The 24,789-nt window shown below is 40.8% G+C and overlaps 1 protein-coding gene across 1 annotated transcript in view; it reads left to right on the top strand.

The window, feature by feature from the left end:
• Pdzrn4 (PDZ domain containing ring finger 4) overlaps positions 1 to 24,789 on the top strand; it is a 142,114-nt gene that overhangs the window by 98,550 nt on the left and 18,775 nt on the right. Inside the window, exon 4 of the mRNA XM_042677680.1 lies at positions 24,661 to 24,759. Coding sequence (XP_042533614.1) covers positions 24,661 to 24,759 — 99 coding nt within the window. The remainder of the gene's footprint in view (positions 1 to 24,660; positions 24,760 to 24,789) is intronic.

Here is a 24,789-nt window from a genome sequence, read left to right as displayed (position 1 = left end):
ATGGAGGAATGAAACTAGCCCATGTAGGGAAGTTTGTGAGACAATTACTTCCAGATAACCAGTGTATCTGAAGCAGTAGAGCACCAGCTTTGAGCAAGAAAGTGAATGGCCCTGAGTTCAAGGCCCAGTACTGGCACAAGAAAATTCCAAACACAACCAGACTGGCCGTTTTACAGGCATGTTCTACCCTCCATGTGTGCCAGGAACAGAGAGAGCCGTATTTTCTCTCAGGAATTTCATGTGGATGTGGGACACTTTCTAAAGTTTCATTTCCTGTCACTTTCTTTAGTGGTTCTGGCTCCATGCATTATCCCACAACACAGGATAGGTGTCCTTAGTAATTCAAGGTGAGCGTATGACAAAGGTTCTAGAAGATTCTCTAACACTCATATTACTTGGCAATTTCAATTCAATTCAATTTCTGAAATAAATCCTCTTCATTAAATCTTCATTTATTAACACCTAAATATGCCCTAACCATTGATTTGCCAAAAGACATATTTATTTCTCCATACAAAGTAAATATCTAACTATCTTATTCTTGTTGGAGAAGTTATATTTAGGTATGTTTAGAATCAGCCCTCAGTAGGCGCAAGCAGACTCTGCTAGTTTAGTCCTTGTGTGATCTGATTCAGGTGTGGGTTCCTCATTGGTGAAAGAAGATAGCAATAATGTTTCTTTCTTAGTCCGGCAATGGTGGCTCACACCTGTAATTCTTGCTGCTCAGGAGATGGCTGAGATCTGAGGATCATGATACAAGGCAAGCCTGTGCAGAAAAGTCTGTGAAATTCTTCAGTTAACCAGAGAAAAGTAGCAAAGGAGGTGCGGCTCAAGTGGTAGAGTACCAGCCTTGTGTGAAAAAACCAAATGACAGTGTTTGACCCTGCGTTCAAACCCCAATACTGGCACAAAAAAATAACATTTCTTGATATTAAATACTTTGAAACCATGTTTTAGAGTGGCAAGCTCATCTATGTTTCATATATATGTCTTCTATATGTACATTTAGGTAGATGCCATCATTTCATAGCCTAGGATGAGGAATGGCTCCAAGGTTGTGGACTAGTGTAATTCATGCACACCTAGGTACGTGAGTTTTACCTCTCATGTAGCCGAGATAAAAATGCCCAATAAGCATATCTATAGGTTTGCTTCTTTGTGGAAGCAATTTGAGACTTGGAATATCTAGGTAGAAATGATCACAAATTAGATCAGCACAGAAGTAGAGCTGAGGAATGAAGTACTCATTGGAACAGGAAAGCTAAGAAAGTTTGCTAGAGCTGTGAGTTGGAGACTTCACTTTACCTTTTGCTTGGAAAAATACTTCTTACCCAGCTACTTCATATTAGAGACTATTTCAGGCCTATCCATACAGGAGCTAAGACAATTTCACTACTCTTCTGGAGTTTTGTATGCAAAAGTAGAAGAAGACAAGGTGAAATTAAAGTAAGAGAATTTGAGATGATGGTAAATGTTAGGAAAATTGTGTGAAATGCTAGTAACAAGCAACTGCAGAGTGCCCAAAGGCCTCTGTAAAACTAAAGGCTGAGAGAGAACAGTCATTCGAAGATCTCAGGGAATAGCAATAATAATCAGTCCACAACAACAGTATCTACTGACTTAGACTTCCCCAACTGAGCCAGCTTCAACCCTGTGATCCTTACATCTCAGTCTCCTAAGTAGCTAAGATTACAGACTAAGCGTCCAGGCTCATGGCTTCTTAAGTTCCAAGCAAACACTACCATCAGAAATTTGTCTCAAGTCTCCATTTTAGAGCTTTCCAGCTTGTGGTAGCTGAAGAATTTTAGTTGCAGCCTGATCTCAATCCTTATGTGTACACAGACCACAACATCTTGACACTGCAAGATTAAATGTGTAGCTTTTTTTCCCATTTATATCACTCTACATTTTGCTTATAGATGCGACGATTTTGAGATCTGATGAATCCTTTTTTATCTCTCTGAAAGCCATTGTGACCCCATTAAGTTCAGAAGTAAATATTTTGAGCAGATTCTATGATGAAGCTTTAAGAAGCAAACAATAAATAAGCCACTGTTTTCTATTAAGGAGCTCTTGGTATAAATGTGGAAATAGAAAGGCAAACATAATTAGATCAGGGTGAGACACTGAAAAGAATAAAATGAAAACATGGTATGGACAAGGCAGTGTGACTGGCAGTTTGGGGAACAGCCCAAGAGGAGATGATACCCCAGCAGAATTTTGAATAAGCCATGTTTAGAGCAAAAACAAAGGGAAGAGGCATCAGCATGCAATACAGGCTCAGGAACTGCACCTAGTTGGAGAATTCCAACTAGGGAAGAAAGATATGGAATTTGGCTAAAGAAATGCACAGGGGGTCAGATAAGGAAAGGCCTTTTTTGTATGTGTTGGTTGGTACTGGGGCTTGAACTCAAGTATTCCCCTGAGCGTTATTGCTCAATAAGCCACAGCTCCATTTTTGGCTTTTTACTAGCTAAGTGGAAGAGTCTCTTAGACTTTCTTGCCCAAGCTGCCTTTGAATTGCAATCCTCAGATTTCAGTCTTCTCAGTAGCTATGAATACAGGCATGAGCCACCAGCATCTGCCTATACTAAATTTCTTTACAATGTACAAATTGATGAAGTTGTTATCATTCTCACACTCTGAGATGACCACATCCTTGATAATCTATAAATGATTTCCCAAATTCTGCACTTCAAATAAATTCCATTAAACTAGCTATCTTTGGGGATTTTCGTTTGGTTTTGTACAGGGTCTGAACTCAAGACCTAAGCTTCTTTGTGCTCAAGGCTAGTGCTCTACACTTGAACCACAGCACCACTCTGGTTTTTTGGTGATTACTGGAGATAAGAATCTCATGGACTTTCCTGCCTGGGCTGGCTTGAAGCATGATCCTCAAATCTCAGCCTCCTGATTAGCTAGGATTACAGGTGTGAGACATCAGTCCCAGGCTATGAAAGGCCTTTTATGTTGGAATGAGAAACTTACTATTTTATTGCATAGGTAATGGAAAGATTATTCTAGATCAGAAAAGAGATAATGGAGATCAAACTGGTTATCCAGATAAACACTTTTTTGTAGGGATGTGGAAGACAAGGTTATAGAAAGAACAAGAAAAACCCCAGAAAGGAAAATGAGTGACAATTTTTATAGTCTAGGTATGATATGAAAAGGATTGAAACTAATGTGAGTATATCATTGTAACTATAATCTATATGTTGGTAATGGAAAGAGGGAAGTCCAAATAAGGAAATAGGTGCCCTTAAAAATAAACATAAAGCTGGGTGCTGGTGGCTTATGCCTGTAATCCTAGCTACTCAGGAGGCTGAGATCTGAGGATCACAGTTCAAAGTCAAACTAAGCAAATAAATCTGAAACACTCTTTTTCTTTAATTGACCAACAACAAGCCAGAAATAGAGGTGTGACTCAAGTGGTACAGCACCAGCCTTGAGTAAAAAAAGTCTGACAAGAGCACCCAGGGCCTTGAATTCAAATACCAACACACACACACACACACACACACACACACACACACACACACACACACACACACACTCACACACACAACAACAACAACAAAAAACCATAAATGACTTAGATTGCTGTCTCTCCCCTGTGAGCCGACTGGTGATGAGTTCAATTTTCTTTCTAGTCGATTGCTGGCCAAAGTCATTCTGGCACACTTGACATTCAACATGATTTGTCCTCTTTGATAAATGTTTCTGGGAGTTGAGACAGTCACATGTCAAAATTGATAAGTGAGATGAGAGCAGGGCATGCAGTCTTATTTGTAACAGTCCAGCTGCGAGCTCGGGGTGCCTGTTTATTCCAGGATGCTTCTGTCTCGCTCCAAGACTTTTCTATTTCCTTCCAAACAGACTGAGGCTATGCCTACCTGTGTGAGACCTTCATTCCTGACTAGTCTCCACGTATCAGAGAAGGCCCCTTTTATTAGGCTATTTTCACAACTGAAGGGTTTCAGTAGATCTCAAAGGGAACCCATGAACTTGACCAATTCTCTATAGGCACGTAGCAAAATAGGTGGTAAATTCTGTGACACAGAAAACGCTCAAGGGATCGCTGCCAAACCTATTCCTAAAATCTGAAAATGTTCATTAGCTCATGCATGGAATTAGGAGGCAGTGTTTTGATTAAAAGGTCTTCATTCCAAACAATGGAGAAGCAGGGATTTTTAACTTAAATGCACAAGAAAGCCATTAAACCTCCACCTTCTGCTTTTGTAAAAGAAAGATGGTGTCAAAGGACCACCCTACCCCCACCGCGATGAGAAGTCCAGCGTGTACTCTGCAGATCAACTTTTCTTTATAAGTGGAATTGTGGTTGTCTGCATCCTTGAGAACTCATTGCTGGTGGATCTGGACTTTAAATAGAGCAACAGCAGGACTTAGGTCTACCCACTGTGGACTCATTAACCAATCTTGTATTCACAGTGGAAACTCAAAATAATCTTGATCTTTTTCTCTAAATGAGAAGTTTGGAATGGTTCGACAATCTCTAAGGACAGCAGGCTTGAGTTCATTTCTTCACATAGCCATGTCACAGCATCATAGTGCTTACTTTACAAGCCATATTTTTGAAGATTCATTTTTTTCCTAGAAAGCAAACAGTGATATTTTTGGAACTACAGTTTCCTTTACTTTCCAGCACATGAGTGAACTGCAAGGTTTTCCTCTTGAGCATCTATGTTTTCAGCAGTGGCTAGAATCCCTCAGTCCTGTCATTGATTGGTTACAGGTATTTCCCCTATGTGTCATTTAAATAAAAAAAAAAATTTCCTGCTTATGTGGTGCTGAGGAATCGAAACCAGGGCCTCAGGCATGCAAGGCAAGCACTCTACCACTGAGCCACCTTCCCAGCCCCTAAATAAAAAATTTTGTTGAATTAAAAAAAAAAAATTCTCTTTGCCATACACTTCACATCTTCCTGCTGAGATTATTCCAAGGCCTAATAGGTTCCATCATTAGCAAACATCTTCTAGCACTCCAATTGGCTGTTCCTATGTTGAATTTCCTCCAGTTTTTTCCCCTCCATTGCTCATTACAGAAGTAATTTGCAGAATGTCTGCATTTTAGCCAGGGGCACTCATAGAGAAAGACTTCCTAAGGTGATAGATACCAATGGCCTTGTGAAGCTAGGGGAAATTAAGCCTTGAATTTTTTTAGGGCTGTATATATTCAAACTGTGTGTGTGTGTGTGTGTGTGTGTGTGTTAGAGAGAGAGAGAGAAGAGAGAGAGAGATAGACGTGAAATAAAAGAAAAGGAAAGGAGAAGTAGAGAAAAGATAGAGAAAAGAGGAGAAAGACAGTGAGAATAAATTTGTTTCTGGATTTCCATGCATGCATGACTGTCTATGCTACCTTTGGATTTTGTCCCCTTTATAAAGTGTGGAGACCAGTGTTTGCCTATACCTTTACACACACACACACACACACACACACACACACACACACACACCCTCCTATAGTAGACACTGAGTTAAACTTGGATAACCCAGTTGGACTGAGACAGCAATGGAAGACTATTGCAGTATTAGAATAAACCACACATCTTTTGTGTTCTTTTTGTTGTTTTTTGTTTTGTTTTTTAGTCGGTTGTGAAGTTTCAATTCAGGGCCTGGGTGCTTTCCCTCAGCTCTTCAGTTCAAGGTGAGCACTCTACCACTTAAGCCACAGCACTACTTCCTGTTTTCTGGTGGTTTATTGGAGGTAAGAGTCTCACAGACTTTTCTGACTAGGCTGGCTTAGAACCGTGACCCTCAGATCTTAGCATCCTGAGTAGCTAGGATTATAGGCATGAGCCACCGGCTCCTGGCTACAGCTTTAGTTTTTAAAAATAGTATCCTTAATATCTAGACTGAAACACAAAAGTGGTTTCATAGGATTTCTGTTGGATTTATGCATTCATGTGAGAAGTGTTTATTACATCATATTTGGTACCCAGAAGGTAAAAGATTTATATAATTTCTTCCCCCAGTGAATTAAAGCTCATTGTTAATCCAAGTGCACAAACAATGTCTTTTTCCTAGCACATGCCTATCCTTAGATAAAATAGAGGGCAAGAAGACAGTGTTTTTCTGTCACTATCCTCTCTTCCAGGTTTTGGGGGTTCCTCTAGTCCCCCCTCAATATTCTTTCAGAAGGTTCTGGAAATCTTTGGTGTATCTCACATGTGTTCTTGGACTTCCTTCTTGCTGCCTCACAACATCTGGCATTTCCCTTCTTCTGACTTCAGCTGGGCTGCCCCTGCCTCTGCTGTTCTTTCCATTTATCCATTCCCGGTTGGCCCAGCTTGCTCAGATCACGGTCCATACATCGTGTCACGTTCAAGAGTTATTTGAAAGAAAAAGATGAAACCTTTACCTATGCTTCGCGTGTCATAAAAAAAGAAGCCAAAATGAGTCTCTTATTTCTGCTGTTCTCTATTACACTCTCAGGACGCTGACATAAGACTTGAATGAAAAGTGTAATATAGTCTGAGTGAGCAGTGTGATGCTGCACTGTCTCCTTTCCTTCAGACAAGGTTGCAGTGACTGGCCATCTGCCCCCACCCAAGTTCCAGAGGAGCTGGAGCTCCTGAACCTGCCTGCCTGTACCCCATCTCCTTACCTCCCCCTAGAGATAATCACGGCATTTTGTGTCTGTCGCTATCTTGTTTATCATTTTTCCCCATGCAGCAGACCCTTAGCATCAGTAGCTGCCTGGTCCCAAGGAGACCACCCATAACTGCTCAGTGCACGATGATAATGTGGGTGTTAGAGTCACTTTTTTCCCGTAATGCTCCCCAATGCCCACTACGACATGCCATCCTTGAACAGCTCTATTGTTCTCATGTGCCCACTCCAGTCAAGCAGACTCACTTTTACCTTGTTTGGGAGGGAGGCCCCATTTGCTTTGAGGAGGCTGATTTCTGGCAAAAGTAAGGGAAGGAGACACTGAGCAGATGACAAGGATTTAAAAACAACTGACCACAAAGTGACGGCCAGTTCTATCAATTCAACTGCAGAATGGGAACAGACGTTTACAATTAATTGTCTTGAAATTTCTTTTGTTTTTGTTTAAAATCTATAATTGTGTTCTTTATGGATTTATCTATTTACAATTTTTCTATCTAAATACCTACCCATCCCTATCTATCCATCTTGACCAGGCTTGGTCAAAACTGAGTGTAATAAATCTACGAATAAAGTAGGTTTAAGTCTGTATCTTTAAATGACATTATGTTGTTGATAATTGGGGGTGGGGAGCATACTAGGTCTTGAACTTAGGGCCTGGGAACTGTCCGTGAGTTCATTTTGCTCAAGTGTAGCACTTTGTCACTTGAGCCACAGCTCCATTTCTGGCTTTTTTTGGTGTGTGGGGAGGGGGAAGTTTAGCGGAGATAAGAGTCTCACTGACTTCCTGTCTAGTCTGGCTTTAAACTGCGATCCTGAGATCTCAGCCTCCTGGGTAGGTGTGAGCCACAGTACCTGACTTAAATGACAAATTCTTTTACATCTTTATATCCATGCAACAAAGCGGAATGGATCTCCTGAAACCTGGTGATATCCTCAAAATTATGAGTCTTGTTCCTCCATCACCCCATTTGCTATGTGTGGATATAATTCACATGGCATGTCTCTTGCCATCCTTTTAACCTTCCTGATTTGACATGTTACCTATGTACCTTGTAACTTTTCATTACAAGTGTTTTTCATACCCAGTGTGGTGGCTCAGATCTGTAATCTCAGCTACTAAGAGATGAAGATCTGGAGAAGAATTACAGTTTGATAAAAGCTTAGGCAAAAAGGTAGCGAGAGCCTATCTCAACAAATAAGCAAAGGCATGCCTATGGTTCCACCTATGCAGGAGAAATAGGAGGATCACAATCCCAGGCCAATTCCAGAAAGAAAAAAAAAAACACCTGAGAAATAACGAAAGCTAAAGGGGCTTGTGGTGGCGGTTCATTTTATCTATCAGCCTAAAGCCACTCTAAGAATAACGTTAAAAATTGACTTCCTGTTTGTTCACTATTTTTTTTAATTTGTCCTCTGAGTGTTTATCATTATTTTGTACATATCTGAGAGATATGTACAATAAAAAAGGAGATGGTGGGTAAGTGTCGGGGGTCAGATTATGGAGTCTACTGCAGTCTGCAATCGGTTCAAGGGATAGAACAGATGAGGAGGAGCTAGGATAGGCCTGAGCTAGCGGAGAAGAAGGTGGGAAAGAGGGTCTTCAAGACACTGGCACTAGAGAATAAAAAATATCCCTGAAAGCCAGGCACTGGTGGCTCATGTCTGTAATCCTTGCTACTCAGGAGGCTGAGATCAGAGAATGGCTGGTCAGAGCAAGCCTGGACAGGAAAGTGTGAGATTCCGATCCTCAATTAACTACAAAAAAAAAAAAATCTGGAAGCAGAGCTGTGGCTCAAGTGGCAGAATACTAGACCTGAGCAAAAAAGCTCAAAGATAGTGTCTAGGCCCTGAGTTCAAGCCTCAGAAATCACACACACACACACACACACACACACACACACACACACACACACACACACACACACACACACACACACACACACACACACACACACACACACACACACACACACACACACACACACACACGGTTTGTGAGGCGTCAGCAAGTCCCAGCTCTTGGGCAGCTCTGGCTCTGTTACCAGCTGGGGCACTTCAGCTGTGGTGGCGAAGCCTGACTGCACTTGGGACATAAAAACAACTGAAGGGCCAGGCACCAGTGGCTCACGCCTGTAATCCTAGCTACTCAGTGGAGGCTGAGATCTGAGAATCACGGTTCAAAGCCAGCCCGGGAAGAAAAGTCTATGAGACTCTTATCTCCAATAAACCACCAGAAAACCAGAAGTAGCACAGTGGCTTAAGTGGTGGAGTGCTTGCCTTGAGCTAAAGAGCTGAGGGACAGCGCCCAGGCCCAGAGTTCAAGCCCCATGACTGACAAAAACAAAAAACCTAAAGTTTAGAATGGGCATTTTTTAAAGGGGAGAGTGAAATAACTCATCTTTTTTAAACTATCATATTATGATTGCACACTCATAAATTGAGTATTCACAGAAGTGGGACTTAATGCTCTCCCTTGACTTTTTCTTCAAGGCTGCCATTCTACCTTGAGCCATACCTTGACTTCTAGCTTTTCGCTAGTTTTTTGTTAATTGGAGATAAGAGTTGCAGAGACTTTCCTGCCTAGGCTGGCTTTAAACAGTGCTCCTCAGATCTCAGCCTCTTGAGTAGCCAGGATTACAGGTGTGAGCCACCAGTGCCTGCCTCATTGCCTGCTCTTTTTATTAGGTAAGACTTCCAAATCTCATCCTTGCATTTCCCAAAGATCCTACTCCATTAAGCAGTTTTCTGTATTCTTCACAGGTTCAGAGACCTGCTTGGCTAGTTTCTTTCCCGCATACAATGGCACAGCATTATACCATTGTTTGGTTTCTGCTGCTCTGCCCACTCACTGAAATTATTTTTCTTAGTTTTGTTTTAAATCAGTGATTTCTGGTATAAACAAATTTGATCAGACAGAGGGAAAGGAACAGAGATCAGTGGGCTCCCATAATGTTTATAATATCCACCGTTAAGACCCAGTCTCAAACAACAGCAACAACAAAATCTAATTTAGCAAATAAAAAAGGAATGAGAAAAACTGGGACATAAATATTACTGCATTAGCAAGATCTCAACAGTATTATGAGTATTGTCCTGTTAACAGGACCATAGACAAAGCTCCTCAAGCCCTCAGTAGCTAAGAAGAAATTTGTCCTAGCCCGTGCCTCATTAGAAGAGCCTATCTGCCCCAGTAACCAGTTGATAGAAATAAGGGTTCACTTTGTCAACAGGGTTATTTAATTCCTATTCTTCTTCTTCTTCTTTGTTAATCTTCCCTTTATGTTTCCTTAATAATACATGCTGGAGAAGTTCCTAAATGGCTTTTCACATACAGAGAAGCTCCACAGAGGATTGACAAATTTCTGTTGTGTCAACAAGGATTGGGGTGCCTCTCAGTCTAGTACTGGAAGCTCAATGTGTGAAATAGATAAATGTGGAAACTCTGTTCCTCATTCATCAGATCAGGAGATATTCAGGTCTGCTAATTGATTTGAATGCATGTTATTAGAACTTTATTGCCAGGATAATAAAGATGTAATGCACTTTATCATAATAGACTGGCATTAAAAAATAACTAAGAAGCCAGGCGCTGGTGGCTTACGCCTTTAATCCTAGCTACTCAGGAGGCTGAGATCTGAGTATCAAGGTTCAAAGCCAGCCTGAGCAGGACAGTCTGTGAGACTCTTATCTCAAATAAACCACTCAGAAAACCGGAAGTGGCACTGTGGCTCAAGTGGTAGAGCACTAGCCTTGAGCTGAAGAGCTGAGGGACAGCGCCCAGGCCCAGAGTTCAAGCCCCACGACTGACAAAAAAAAAAATAACGAAGAGATCCTAGCTACTCAGGAGGCTGAGGATCGTAGTTTGAAGACATCCCAGGCAGATAAATCTGTGAGAGTCTTATCTCCATTTAACCAGCAAACTCTAGAAGATATTTATTGCTCAGGTAGTACAGCATCAGCCTTGAGAAAAAAGCCATGCTCTAAATTCAAGCCCCAGTATTGGCATGTGCACTTGCATGCGCGCAGGCGTGCGCTCACACACACACACACACATACACACACACATGCCTAGTCAAGAAATAAAATATTTTTTAAAAGAGCAGCTCCCATGAAAGACAAACAGTATAAACAAAAAGCATATAGAATGTGTGCTATCAAGTGAGTTCTTTGGAGATCTTCAATGATGGTCAATGACAAAATGCAAAATCAAATAGGAAAACATACATGGATTCAGGATTGGCCTATTGCAAGTAATTACTAAGTGATTACTCAAGATGTATTGATAAGGAAATTTACTGGTATTATACATTGTGGCACTGTCTGAAAATAACATGAGGCTTCTTTAAATATTAATCTTGTATATTAAGTTTCTTATGGAGCCTTAGATTTTAGGGAAAAAAATAGCATGTTTTCTGGTTGTCCTAGTAAGGCATGAAGTAAATTTAAATCATTATTTGATCATAATCTTAACCAAAGTGTTGAGTGTAAAAAGTAAAATAATATGAACAGGTTCTTTGTTTTTTTGTTATTGTTTTGCTTGATCTTCTTCCAGGTACACAGGATAATTCTATATCATGTTTACAGTGTGAAAGACTGTGAAGTAATCTGTGTCATTTCATTTCTCCCTATGTATGTATGTATGTATGTATGTATGTGTGTGTGTGTGTATGTACGTGTGTATGTATGTGTCTGTCTATCTGTCTATCCCTCCCTTTCTTCCCTCCCTCCCTCCCTCCCTCTTTCATCTAGTTAATATGTAATCCATTTATTTATAGTACTGTGGTTTGACCTCAGAGCCCCACACTTGCAAGACTGGCATTCTACTACTTGAGCCATACTTCCAGCCCCTTTTTGCCTTATTTTTGAGGTATGGTCTCAATTTATGCCAAGGCAGTCTGGACTGTGGTCTACTACTTGTGTGCATCCTTGTATTGCTAGGATCCTAGGCCTCATCCCCCTATGCCTGGCCACGGTGTTTCTCCCATAGCTGAGACAATAGGAACATGCCACTATGCCTGGTCATTGGTTGCGATTGAGTCTGGTGAACTTTTATACCCAGGCTAGCCTCCAATCTCAATCCTCTAATCTCTCAAGTGACTAGAATTTACAGGCTTGAGCCCATGACCTGCCGGTGTCATTTTTGTTATTTTATATGAGAATTGGATTGCAAGATACAGAGAGGCCACATTTTTTTTTGTCAGTTGTGGGGCCTGGACTCTTGGCCTGGGCACTGTCCCTCAGCTCTTCAGCTCAAGGTTAGTGCTCTACCACTTGAGCCTCAGCGTCACTTCCAACTTGTTCTGCTTATGTGGTGCTGAGGAATCAAACCCAGGGCCTCATGTATGCTAGGCAAGCTCTACCACTGAGCCACCTTCCCAGCAGAGAGGCCACATTTTGAGAGGTTGAATTGGGAGTGTTTGTTAGAAAGCTGGCAACTGCAAGTGGGCACATGTCCCCAAACACTTACAGCCTGCAATGCACTTAATACTGTTAGGAAACTGCACCATGAGGGTAGTAAAGAAAGAGCAGAAAACAATCCAGATCAACTCTAATGTAGAGTTGAAGAGGGATCCATGGTGACCTGAGGAGAATCTAGAGACATGAGGCATGACACAATGGTGGCAGAGGCAAAAAGGATCATGGTCAGGGGGTAGGGTCACAGGAAGTTGAGAGTTCAAAGAGTCTTGTGAGATCATGATACAGGTCTGGCAGGTCCCTGAACCTATTGTCCAAGTCCCTACTCCATCTGTTTCTAGGAGTTCAGGTACCCTTCACCAGGTGGTGGGGGTGGGGAAGTGAATTTCACCTCTAAGAGTTTCCAGAAAGTCCCCCATCATCCATCACGATGCCAAGATGGCACCAGTTCGACACAATATCCATATTTCATTTACACAAAGAATGAGTTCCTATTATTTTTTGCAAGAACTCCCATTACTTATCAGTACATATGTCCAACAAGAAACATGTAGAATATTATCTGATGAATTTAGATTAATCCCTACAGTTAAATGAATAGTTTTTGTTACTGTACTCCAGGATTTTTCTTTCATTAAATTTTAGCTCAGTCTGACAGTAAGTCGAACCCTCTATCAAACTCTGTGCCAGTTGGATCAGATATTTAGTTCTAGCTAAACTAAGTATTTACCTCTTTGGGATTATCTTAGACTGTAGCCCTATAGCTCTTAATTTTGCTTTATCTCTTTGTCCTCATCTGATTTTCCTCTCAAAAGGAATAAGCCATTTGTTCAACATCTGTGTCAGACATTTAAAAGAATTTCCTATATTTCAAATATTGGTTATCAGGGATATTGTTCCCTACTAGCTAAAATAATAACCCTTACCACCATAGTTTATCATCCCAAATTGCTATCAATTCATGTCACCCCTAGTTGAACACATTCCTTTAAAGGTGCTCTTTGGGTCATGTAAATGTTTGCTTTTATTTTCCCACAATGTTCTCTGCCCCCTTGATTAGCTATATAAATTCTTTCCCTGCCTTCCTGTTTAAGTTCAGATACTTTGCCATCCACAAGTGAATGTCTTCCTTGTTGAGATGTTTCGTTACTGTAAAACAGCTTCAGCTGATCCTTGTGCTAAAACCATGACCAGGTCAAACATACACCAGGGGAGAGTCCCAGGGAGCATCATCAAAGAATCGGAGACCATAGGGGCCACAGGGCTGCCCTGGCCTTTCCCAGTATTTGCCTTTCAGGAAGTGCATAGCTAATATCAAAGAAATGCTGTTTACACTTGTTGGGCAAAGCTATTTTCAGTAATTCAAAGCAAAGGCAGTTTACCAGTGTGGAGAGGAGATAGAATGAGAACAGCGGGACGGCGGGGAAAGCCGCACACTGAACTGACAACCGTGATGCGACCTCTCACTCAGAACACACATGGGCTTTGATGTGAAAGTTTGGGGAGCTCTTTCTTCTTTTTAAATTTCTAAGCATTATTTTAAAAAATGCTTTTTTAAAAAAGGGGAAATTTTACATCAAGTTTTCCTCTCTTAAAGATCCTGCCTGTATCTCCCTGGCCTGAATGATATATCAGCAAGCACTAGGCTCTTGGTCTTGGCCCTTTCTCTGGGGAGCCTGCCTCCTTCAGCATCTCAGTTCTGTTCAGTGATTATGCTATCCCTCTAACACACCCTTCCCTGCACCCCACATGGGAATGAATGAGTAATAGAAGAATGTGCAAGATAACAGAAAAGAGCCATTAAATGACAGAAGGCTTATTTTCTTCTAGTTCTGTTGCTATGTTACCATCTAATATGGGTGAGTTCCTTCCATTTATGAAAGATGATGGAGAGCTGTGCTGGGTCTGGTCAGGCCTGTGATCCTAGTTACTGGGAAGGTAGTTATCGGGACAGCTGTGGTGCACTAGGCATGGTGGAGCACATCTGCCATCCCTGTGTGGGGATGTTGGAAAAATAATGAAAGCAGAGAGTGAAGACTAGCCGCTCAGGAGGCTGGCCTCTGAGGATCACAGTTTAAAGTCAGACCAAGCAGAAAACTTCATGAAATTGTCTCCACTTATCTAGCAAAAAGAACAAAGTGGACGTGTAGTTCCAGTGGTAGACTGCCAGCTCTGAGTGAAAAAACTAAAGGACAGTGCCCAGGCCCTGAGTTCAGAACCCAGGATCGGAACACACACACACACACACACACACACACACACGCACACGCACGCACACACACACACACACACACACGCACACGGAAAAATTTCATTATCTGTTAAAATCAGGTAGGACTACTCTCCATCAACAACAGAAAAGAACCAAAACAGATGTTTCACTGTGTCTCCTAACTAAAAACTCCAAAGCTTTGCTGTTACAAATATAATTTGATCTGGGGGCTCAAATGAGGCTCTTTACTTTTTCTGTCTGTCTCCAGACTTGGTTTTTATTTCCTCCTTTATATAAAAAAAGTCCATCCTTTGGTTCACTGTATTACGATAAGAATAAGCGTTGAGTTACTCCTAATGTGCGCTCATACAAGTTCAAGAACAGCAGCAAAGACAAGTGCTCTTTATCCAGCATTATTTATCCTGGTCTTGATTTTGATGGACTTGAAGTGGATCTAATTTTAGGAAACTGAGTCATGAGGGTATTCAAATGAAGAAAGATCAGCAAGCAAACTCAACAGATCAGATCAAGTTTAATGGAAAATTGAAGAGGGATGCCATAGTGACTTGAGGAGAGTGAGGAGACAGGATGGGGGTGCGTGACGGGAGGGGGTGGCATAGAGGGACTGTAGTAGGGTCCAGGGTGGGGCAGGGGCAAGAGTGGTTGGATGATACCTACTAGCAAGCTTGTTGTCTGGGCCTCAAATTGATTACTCAGGCCTAGTTTGGGAACCCACTGTTTGAGCAAGTCTCTGCTTAGCAGGTGCCTCTCACCTGGGGGGTAGGGTGGGGAATGGTTCACTATAACAGGGAAATCAAATGGTCTGGCTGCCTAATACTTAGATTACATATTCACTCCTAAACATACATAGAGGCTGGAAAAGATGATGTAATTCTTTAAAATAAATTTAGGGTTCTATTTCCAAAGAGACAGTGAATGGATGTTGGCTAGGCCAGAAATAACTACTCTGTGCTATATTACGCTGATAAATTTTGATAATATTAAATGAGCCATTTTTCACAAAACATTTAGCACAGCGTTTCATACAGAAGAGCTTTCCAGAACCCTATAGGGGCTCCTGAAAAAATGTCAAGTGCAAAGTGTTGATCAGTGAAAGTGAAATCTGCTGGAAAGAGTCTCAGTATAAGCAATTTTTAGATTATTTGCTTTATTTTTACAGTAATCAGTGATTTTCTTCCAATTATTTGCTTTATCTTTACAACTCAGTCATTGACCACTTTTCTTGTTGGAAGAGATTATGAGACTAAGTCCTATCTACCTGTTTGTACAGCTTTCTAAGGGAATTCTACTTAATCTAATACAATTATACGGCAGTCCAAGTATAGCCAAAGCAATTATAATTTACACTCAACCTTACTATGACACGGAACTCACCCAGCAAACACATGTGGGTCTTCCCTTAAGCTCTCCGCACCAGGCTGAGGCTGGGATTACGAAATAAAAGGAAGATAAAGCACCATTCCCAAAGAACCAAATGCTTGCCTCCTTCATACATAAGACTTGCAGAATAAAATAATACATATACAAGCCAAGTACCTACTTCTAGGAGAGTGGAGGAAACATAATTAAAGACGTAAACAACGTCATAAAAATCTAAGTTTGCTAATTAAACAAAGAAATAAAATTAAATAATTGGAGCTACCAGGAAGTTATTAAACAACACTGAGATTACTGTGAGGAATTCTGGGAGTGCTGCTTTTTCACTCAGAGCTAGCTCCCCCTCTTCAACCACACCTCCACTTCTGGCATCTTTACTGGTTAATTCCAGATAGATCTCATGGGTTTTTCTGCTCAGGCTGGCTTCAAACCTCCATGCTTAGATCTCAGCCTTCTGAGTAGCTAGGATTACAGGAATGAGCCATTTGGCATTTGACCTGGCATTTAATGTTTGTTTCTGTGCTTTTGCATTGTCAGCATTTCTCTTTTGGAAATTTTGTCTTCTTGGTGAGTACCCAAATCAAGTCCCTTATCCTTCTAGAAGCCCCCAAATCAGAGCTGACCTGGCACCTTTTTCCAGCTTCCTCCTGTCCTACTCCATATAAGTGTGTCAGCCGTGAGTGGGAGGGGACAGTGAAAAACATTTAGGGAAGAGAAAGTAACAAGGGAGGGGGTAAATTTGTTCTAAGTATCTTGTATGTATGTATGGAAATATCACAATGAAATTCCTTGGTACAATTAATATACACTGATAGAAAAGAGAGGAGAGGAAGAATTAATTTTGTAAGAACAATTATTGAAAAATAAAGGAAACATTTGTGCAGGGTAAGATAGAGAACTCCCTTTCGTTGTGCTAGACAGACAGTGTAGAATGTAGACATAGTTGCCTGGAGGTTGACACAGACAATGAAGAAAAAATCCCAGTAGTCTCCATCTCATGGTTCTTCTGCTTTTGGTGAAGTATAGGAAAGGCTGCTGGGTTAGCATGAGCAGAGAGAAGACACTGTGGAAAACTTGGGGAAAGAAGCATGACGTTGGCGTTGTGGTTTTGTTCTGATTTGGTTTTGTTTTATAAGAAGTAAAAGCAACTTGACCAGGAGAGTGTAGTGCGGTTGGCAGGCAGCAGTGACCGCCCACCTGAGACTCATGGGTGTCATCATCACCCTGCGTATTTTCCCTCCAGCACCACACAGTTGCTCAGGCAGGAAGTCAAGGCAGGGAATATGAAGGGTTAAATACCGTTGATGTTTTTCCAAGCAATACAATACAGGAAGAGAGCAAAGGAGCTGTGGATATTTTGTTTTGAAAGATGATATGGCTAACACAGATTTAAAGACAGGTGAGAATCTGGGCACCAGTGGCTCACATCTGTTATCCTAGCTATTCAGGAGGCTGAGATCTGAAGATCATAATTTCAAGTCAATCCAGGCAGGAAAGTTAATGATATAAAGAAAGTAATGATATAGAGAACCACCAAAAAGCCAGAAGTGGAGCTGTGGCTCAAGTGGTAGAACACATCCTTAAAGCAAAAATTTTTTTAAAAGCCAAGCAAGAGTTCAAGGCCCTGGCTCAAGTGGTAGAACACATCCTTAAAGCAAAATTTTTTTTAAAAGCCAAGCAAGAGTTCAAGGCCCTGAATTCAAGCCCCAGTACAAGTGTGTGCACACATAAACACAAAGCCATGTGAAGACATGAGGGCATTATTCATAGTTTAAAAGGGAAGGGCCAAAAGGTTCAAGTTAGGGTGGAGTGCTTATAAAGGGTTATTTTTAAAGTAAAGCAACTTTGAAATGACATTGAATGAATTCCTGCACATCCTTTATGGTACATTAAGCTATGTAGATGGAGGTTTCCTAAAAACTAACTTACCAAGGATGGCATATCATGCTAAATGGCTATGGATAGTTAGCAATGCCATTCAAAAGCTAATAAATGATCCATTTCAGATTTACTGAAAATTCTTGGGTCAACTGAAAAAAATTTTGCTTAATAGGTTCTTGCAAAGATAAGCCTAAAAATATTGTAATTTCCTCAAAAGATATAACAAGCCAAATACATTTGATATAAAAATCTTCTGATCTGAGCAGAAGATGTTCCCTTGTTTTCTCATTTGCTTTTGACTTAGATTTGGTGGAGTCCATTCTTAGACTGCCTTTATGTGTATAACATGGTCTCTGGTTGGTACAGGGGAAGTACTACACACAATGTATAGACTATTTCTCACATATTGACTAGTTCACTTTAGCTTTCCTCTAGACATGTGACTTTGGCCTTTAATACCAGCAACTTAGAAAGCTGGGATCTGAGGATCAAAGTTTGAAGCCAGCCCAGGCAGACAAATCCTAGAGACCTTTATCTTCAGTTAACCAGCAAAAAGTCAGAAGTAGAGGTGTGGCTTAAGTGGTTGAGCACCAGCCTGGGGAGAAAAAGCCAAGTAAGAGCTCAAGGTCTTAGGTTCAAGTATCCTCTCCCCTGACCAAAAAGTGAGGGACGTAGTTACTGTTGTAATACATTGTTATGAATGATGTTTGGACTTAGGGAGTGTGAGCCTGAAATGGTGGTATAAAGATTTAGATATTGCAGACATTTTATTTATTTCCTTCTCAGTAAGATACCTACTTTCCACTACCTAGAGGATAAGGACCTTGAAGCTGTGTGGGGGAAGGGCTCATACAGTATCTCACAATAGGGCTTAGGCTGCCCTTGAAATCATGCACTTATCCTGCCTAACACCTTAGTCTCCTAAGTGTTGGGATTGAAGACATGTGCCACCATATCTAGCCGTGAAGCAACGTTGTCATAGTAAACTATCTAGATTTCCTTTACTTGTAGGGGTTAAAGTTTTCACATCTCCAACTTGACTTCTTTTTAAATAAATGTTTTCTTGGGACAATTAATCATGGCATTTCACTATTTGCTAATCAACATTACAAAATGTAAGACAGTGATAGATGGTAACAGCGTGGGTAGAAGTGCACGTACTGTTTAATAAATAAAAACCAAGAAAATCAATGAGACAAAAATAAAGATACACAGCTCCCTACCCGACAGCTGCCTATTACAAATAAGCAACCTATCTGTTCCTGGAGAGTCTCCAGATTTCTATTGGCTGGCTGCGAATACTTTACTCAGAGGAAAAATTTCCTGGCATGGCCCTCAGTGTCCTTTAGAGTTTGGAAGTGTTTATACTTAGGTCATCAAAGGCAGCTGAACCCTTTTTTCCTCCATCAATAGAGTCTTGGCAAAAAGGTAAAAATTTGAAGTGCCTTGATTTTTCCCTAGACACAATGGTACATCACTGTAGTACAACTTATTTATGCCCAAATACCTTTTTTTTTTGGCGGGGGGGGGTTAGTCTTGGGGCTTGAACTCAGGGCCTGGCTGCTGTTCCTGAGGTTCTTTTGCTAGTGCTCTACCATTTGAACCACAGCACCACTTCTGGCTTTTTCTGAGCAGTTTTCTGGAGAGAAGTCTCATGGACTTTCCTGATCAGGCTAGTTTGAATCACGATCCTCCGATCTTGGCCTCCTGATAGCTAGAATTACAAGCATGAGCCCCTGGCACTCAGCTTTAAATCTTATTCTTTTTAATACACATGTTAGTTTAATTGATATGAATTGTACATATTTATGGGGTGCAGTGTGAGAGTGCAGGGCAGCATTTTCTCTATCTATCATCTTGGACATTTACTATTATTTTATATATATTTTTTAGTTGTAAAAATACTGTACAGAGGGGTTACAGTTACATGAGTAAGGTAATGCGTATATTTCCTATCGAGCATTGTTAACCTCCTCCATTGTTACCCTACCCTCCCTTCATTCTCCACCTCCCCAACTTTTCCTTCCTCCCCTACCCCCCAACATTGTAAAGTTCGCTTTCAACATAGTGTCTTGTACTTCTCACACAATGGGTCAATCTGCATCCCCATTTAAGCATTCCATTATCGAGATTTATTATTTATCTTGGGGACATTCAGAATCCTGTCTATTTTGAAGTAGAGAATTTTTGTCAACCATAGTTACTGTACTGTGCTACAGAACATTCGAAGCTATTCCTCCTATCTAAATACACTCTGGTATCTGCAAACCACCCTTTCTCCTTCCTACCATTTCCCCAAGCATTCCCAGGTACTGATAACCAATAATCTCTTCTCTACTTCTGTGGGATCAGGGTTTCAGCTTTCACGTATGAATGAAAACAGGTATTACCTGTTGCCCTGTGCCTGGCTTATTTAACATAATGGTCTTCAGTTTTGTCCATATTGCTGCAGATGAATGAACTTCCTTTTTATGGCTAAATAATATTTCATCATGTATACATTAACTACATTTGCTTTGACCTGTCCCTCATCAGTGGGAAGTCAAGATGATTCCATATCTAGCCTATTGTGGGTAGTGCTACAGTCAATATATGGGTGCAGATGTCTGTGTAACTTACTGAATTCCTTGACTTTCCATACACACCCAGTAGTGAGATTGCTGGATCACAGTTTTGAGAAACCACAATACCAATTTCCATTATATGTGTACAGATTTGTGATATTTCAGAGTTCTTCTTTGTCCATCCTCATCTGAAGTTTGTCTTTTCAATCACAACCATTCTATCTGGGGTGAGATGGTATCTCAGTATTAAAAATCCCTTTCTTAGCCAGGCACCAGCGGCTCACACCTCTAATTCTAGCAACTTAGGAGGCAGAGAACTGAAGATCAAGGTTCAAAGTTAGATGGGGCAGACACATCCAAGAGATTCCAATTATCCAGAAAAAAAAGGCTGGAATTGGAGCTGTGCCTCAAGTGGTAGAGCACTAATCTTGAGTGGAAAAGCTATAGGAGAGCATGATGCCAAGAGTTCAAGACCCACCCCCGGCACACATACGCTCAACCCCCCCCCCCCAACTTCAATCTTCTACCCTATCCTCGATCTACATGCAATCAATTTCTCACAGGATTCGACACCACTGTTCGATTGTATTTTTTAAGTAGACTTCGCATGTTTTCCCTGGAGCCCAGCATCTCAAAGCACATTTCAGTCAAAATGAATGTTGTCTTGTCCCGTGTGTGAAATACTTCCAACCACTCACACGTGACTTATGGGTGGTTAATGCTCCTGTCCACTGAAGCTCAGCTTTGATTCGTCTCAGCCCATGAATCGTCTCCATGGAGAAAATGCACAGAGATAGCATTTCACTTTAATGTTGTTCATCAGACAGCTTCTTAGTGGCAGGAAAAAAAGGTACAGAAGTTGTTAGGGAAAACATTCTATATTACCAGGAGGTAGCTTCTTCAGGAGTCGGGGTGGGGACGTACATGCTGTGGAGGGAATACTTAATTAACTCTATGTGGGAGGATTCCTTTCACATCATCAGAGACTGATAAGCCACCTTTATGGCTCATAAGCTATTAAGGAATGAAAGGAACTTTCTGGACTGTAATGTTTCAATGTACCAATAGGAAATAAGGAAGATAGAAGACATTCTTAAAGAAATTCACTTGGGACTCATTTAGTGGTTTGTGGGATCCAAACGATCTCACGGGGCTCTCTCAGTCTGAAATCTTACCACTATAAATTCAGTCCTTTGAAGGCTTTGTGTTTTCTGCCTTTACTAGTGTGAACTGGGCCACGCTGGGTCTTGGTTGTTGAAGTGAGTGTTTATTTATGTATTTATTTGATTGCACAAAGGGGTTTCAATTCAACATGTCTGTTCATGAGTACAATGCATCTTAATGTCACACCTTTCATCATTCTCATCTTAAAGTGATTTTTAATGAAGATATTTTCAAGATAGATTTAGCAATTATCTTGATGCCCTCATTAACTAGCACTTACCTGCAAAGGCAGGCCATAAACACCTGTGACACCGATGACACATGACCATGTCATGTGACTCAAAAAAAAGCAAGTCTAACTGAGTTTAGTGATGCAGACGTGGAAGCTAGGCTTTTGAGAAACTGAGGCAGGAAGCCTGCTTGGTCAGGCTGGCCTGGGCAAGGTTGAAAAGTTATTTTGGCCTCCAGATCGTCATCTTTTCTGTGAATCTTGCATCAATGGAAGTCTTACGAATAGGTTCCTCCCTTTTCATTTCAATAGATGCATTTCATTTCTTTCATTTTTCATTTGCATCTTCTAAAAAGACACCAAAGTCACTGAGAAAACACTCCCAACAAGCGTTTCCTCTGCAAATGTGTTCTGGAAGTACTGATAGTTTGTTTCTTCCATAAGTTGGCAAGACATTGAACATGAATGGATTTCAGGTTTAACTACAACTGCTCATTTGCCTTGATTTAAAGGCCCTCATGTCAAGTGTTCTTTATGGAAGGCTTACATTTCCTTTTATGTCTCTTAGACATTAGAGACTCCTGTTGTAACGATATACTTTTTTGGCTGCAGTGAAGCCCTTCTGCTCCTGTAAGTCCTTCCTTACAAAATTTTTATAAGCATTTTTTATCTTCAAATAGTTTTGCAGAGGTTTCAACTCAACATGTCAATTTATGAATATAGTGCCCCATCTCTTCCAGCCCCACCCCTCCCCTTGAGTTACCTGGCTCCATTTTCACACCTGTGCACCGAGTATTATGACTGTATTCACCCTCCCTTCCTCTCTCTGTGCATCTACTCACCCCCCCTTTCCTCTTCCCCCTTTTCCCAAAAACACATAGATTTAGGCAAGTGCTCTTTATGTGCAGAGGGCATTAACTGTTGCTAATTTTTAGAAGATTCCTGCTTGGTGTGTGAATTTTTGTTGCTGGTGTCATATCACCATTTGCTAGTCTTCATCTAGTTGAAAGGATTCTTCATCCTCTTCTATTACTGTTTACCATGCATCATTTCTTTTTTGGACTATTTCATTACAATTTAGAGTATCTTCACCATCAGGCAGAAAATTTTCCACTAATTTGTATCTCACTTGTACCATCTGTGTCAGGATAGGGAACTTAATTTAGTTGAATTTGCTGTTAGCTATGAAACGATTGGAGTTATGATGGCAAATACTCTCTAGGATTTACCCCATAGTTTATAGCTTAGCATTAAAACAAATGGTTATTATCCAGTGACAGCAATTTCACTAAAATACAAAGGAGTGGTGTTTCTTCAAAGTTATTGGAGTATTCTGGAAAAGATCTTGTTTGAAGTTAAAAGTATTTTTAAAAATTTTTTAAATCCAACTGGGTGCCAGTGGCTCATACTTATAATCCTAGCTACTCAGGAGGCTGAGATCAGAGGATTGTGGTTCAAAGCCAGCCCGGGCAGGAAAGTCCGTGAGACTCTTATCTCCAATTAAACACCAGAAAACCAGAAGTGGCACTGTGGCTCAAGTGGTAGAGCACCCACCTTGAGCTGAAGAGCTCAGGGACAGTGCCCAAGCCCAGAGTTCAAGCCAGCTGACAAAAAAATTTCACTTATTAAGTAGCTGTACCAAAGCATTTCAGTTCAACGAGTCTGAGTTCAATACATTTTCTAAAATATTTTTATTAAGTAGTTGTGCAAAAGAGTTTTAAGTACAATATGCCTTGCTCAGTATCACCCCTTCTATCCTTCTGTCTTTTCCAATGCCCCTCCCATCCCTTCTAGTTGAATTTTTCTTTATTTAGTACTGGTAACTATTTCAGATTCTGGACAATTAATGGGCACTTTGTCTCAGCACATTCTTGATGCTATAATAAAATGCTATGATGGAACATTTCTCACAGTACTGGAGGCTGCAGAGCCCAGGATCAAGCCTAGTGTCTATTAAAGCCCATTTCCTCCTAGAGGCTGCCTATTCTGTGTGTCCTCACATGAATTAGGGACAAGATGGCCTTTGTAGAGGGCAATGATTTCATTCAGGGACTCAAATCTTAGGACCTAATTATCCCCCCAGAGACTCTACTCCTTATACAATGGTAATGTTAGAGATTGGGATTTAAACATGTAACTTGTGATGATCATTTAGATCATAGCATAATTACTGTCTTCTTGAGGCACATGGGCACACACACCTATTTTCAACCAAAGAGACAAGGCTGCTTAATTGCTACTTTATGAAAAGTTGTGTTGACACTGAGGAAGTAAAATCTACCAGCCTTCCTAGCACCAGACTTCACTCCTAGTGTAAAGATGCCTTGTTTTTCTGCATCTCCTTATTTACTAAAGCTATGCAGCAGGGAGCAAGCGCTCTGTGATTAGAGTGTCGGTCTGTGTTGTCGTACTTGGAATGATGGAACTTATCCTGAGGTCACCTGCTTCTAAAAGTGGTACTATCTGTTTCAGTATGTAAAAGTGGAATGCACTGAAATGAATGTCATCGTACTGACTCTAAGTCAGGACTTAGTACACATTGCCTAAGGTCTGGCATTTCAAGCACCTGAGCGATGTGTTGCAGAAAATGCACTTTCTTCTCCTTTAATGGCTATGTCTGGCATCACTTAGTTCTGTTCCACGTAGCTGTGGATGCCTGTCCTTCAGCCTGGATGAGCCCATTTCTTTCCAGGGGTGAGCATTTCCAGAAAATAATATGTTGACAATCTTGACCCAACCCCCACAAATCTCTTGCTGATTTTCATCTTGCAAACTCAAAAGAAGAAAGTCTTTTAAAAATTCTAACTTCTTTCATTTTATTATAATACAAAGACAACAAAGGGACTGAATATTTTTATGAAGGTTTTGCAAGATACTTTCATATTCTCAGAGATTCTCAATGATTTCTACATAATTTTAGGTGTTTTTGCATTCTTCCAGTTTATAATAAAAATAGTGAAAGTTTAAGACATTTGTGTGACTATAGAGAAATGTACGTTGACGATAAATTTTAGTGATCTTTGGCCGTAAAAGTTAATTTCAGATGTTCTGTGGTAATTATTAAAACTTCCCAAGTAACTGAAAGTTTATCCTGGAATTATCCATTTTTCCCCTACTATGCCGAGGGCTTTCTGAGGTAAATGTTATGTGTGTGGTTCTCAGGAGGTCGAGCTGTGTCGTGTTAGCAGTCAAGAGAAGCTGGGCCTGACGGTCTGTTACCGGACGGATGATGAAGACGACACAGGCATCTATGTCAGCGAGGTAAGAAATGCTGTGAAGCAGAGATGAGGG

This window comes from Dipodomys spectabilis, unplaced genomic scaffold, assembly GCF_019054845.1.
Source record: "Dipodomys spectabilis isolate Male_0828 unplaced genomic scaffold, ASM1905484v1 ptg000039l, whole genome shotgun sequence".
Classification (NCBI taxonomy): domain Eukaryota; kingdom Metazoa; phylum Chordata; class Mammalia; order Rodentia; family Heteromyidae; genus Dipodomys; species Dipodomys spectabilis.
The sequence above is the reverse complement of the archived record's forward strand: the minus strand, read 5'-3'. Positions and strand labels throughout refer to the sequence as shown.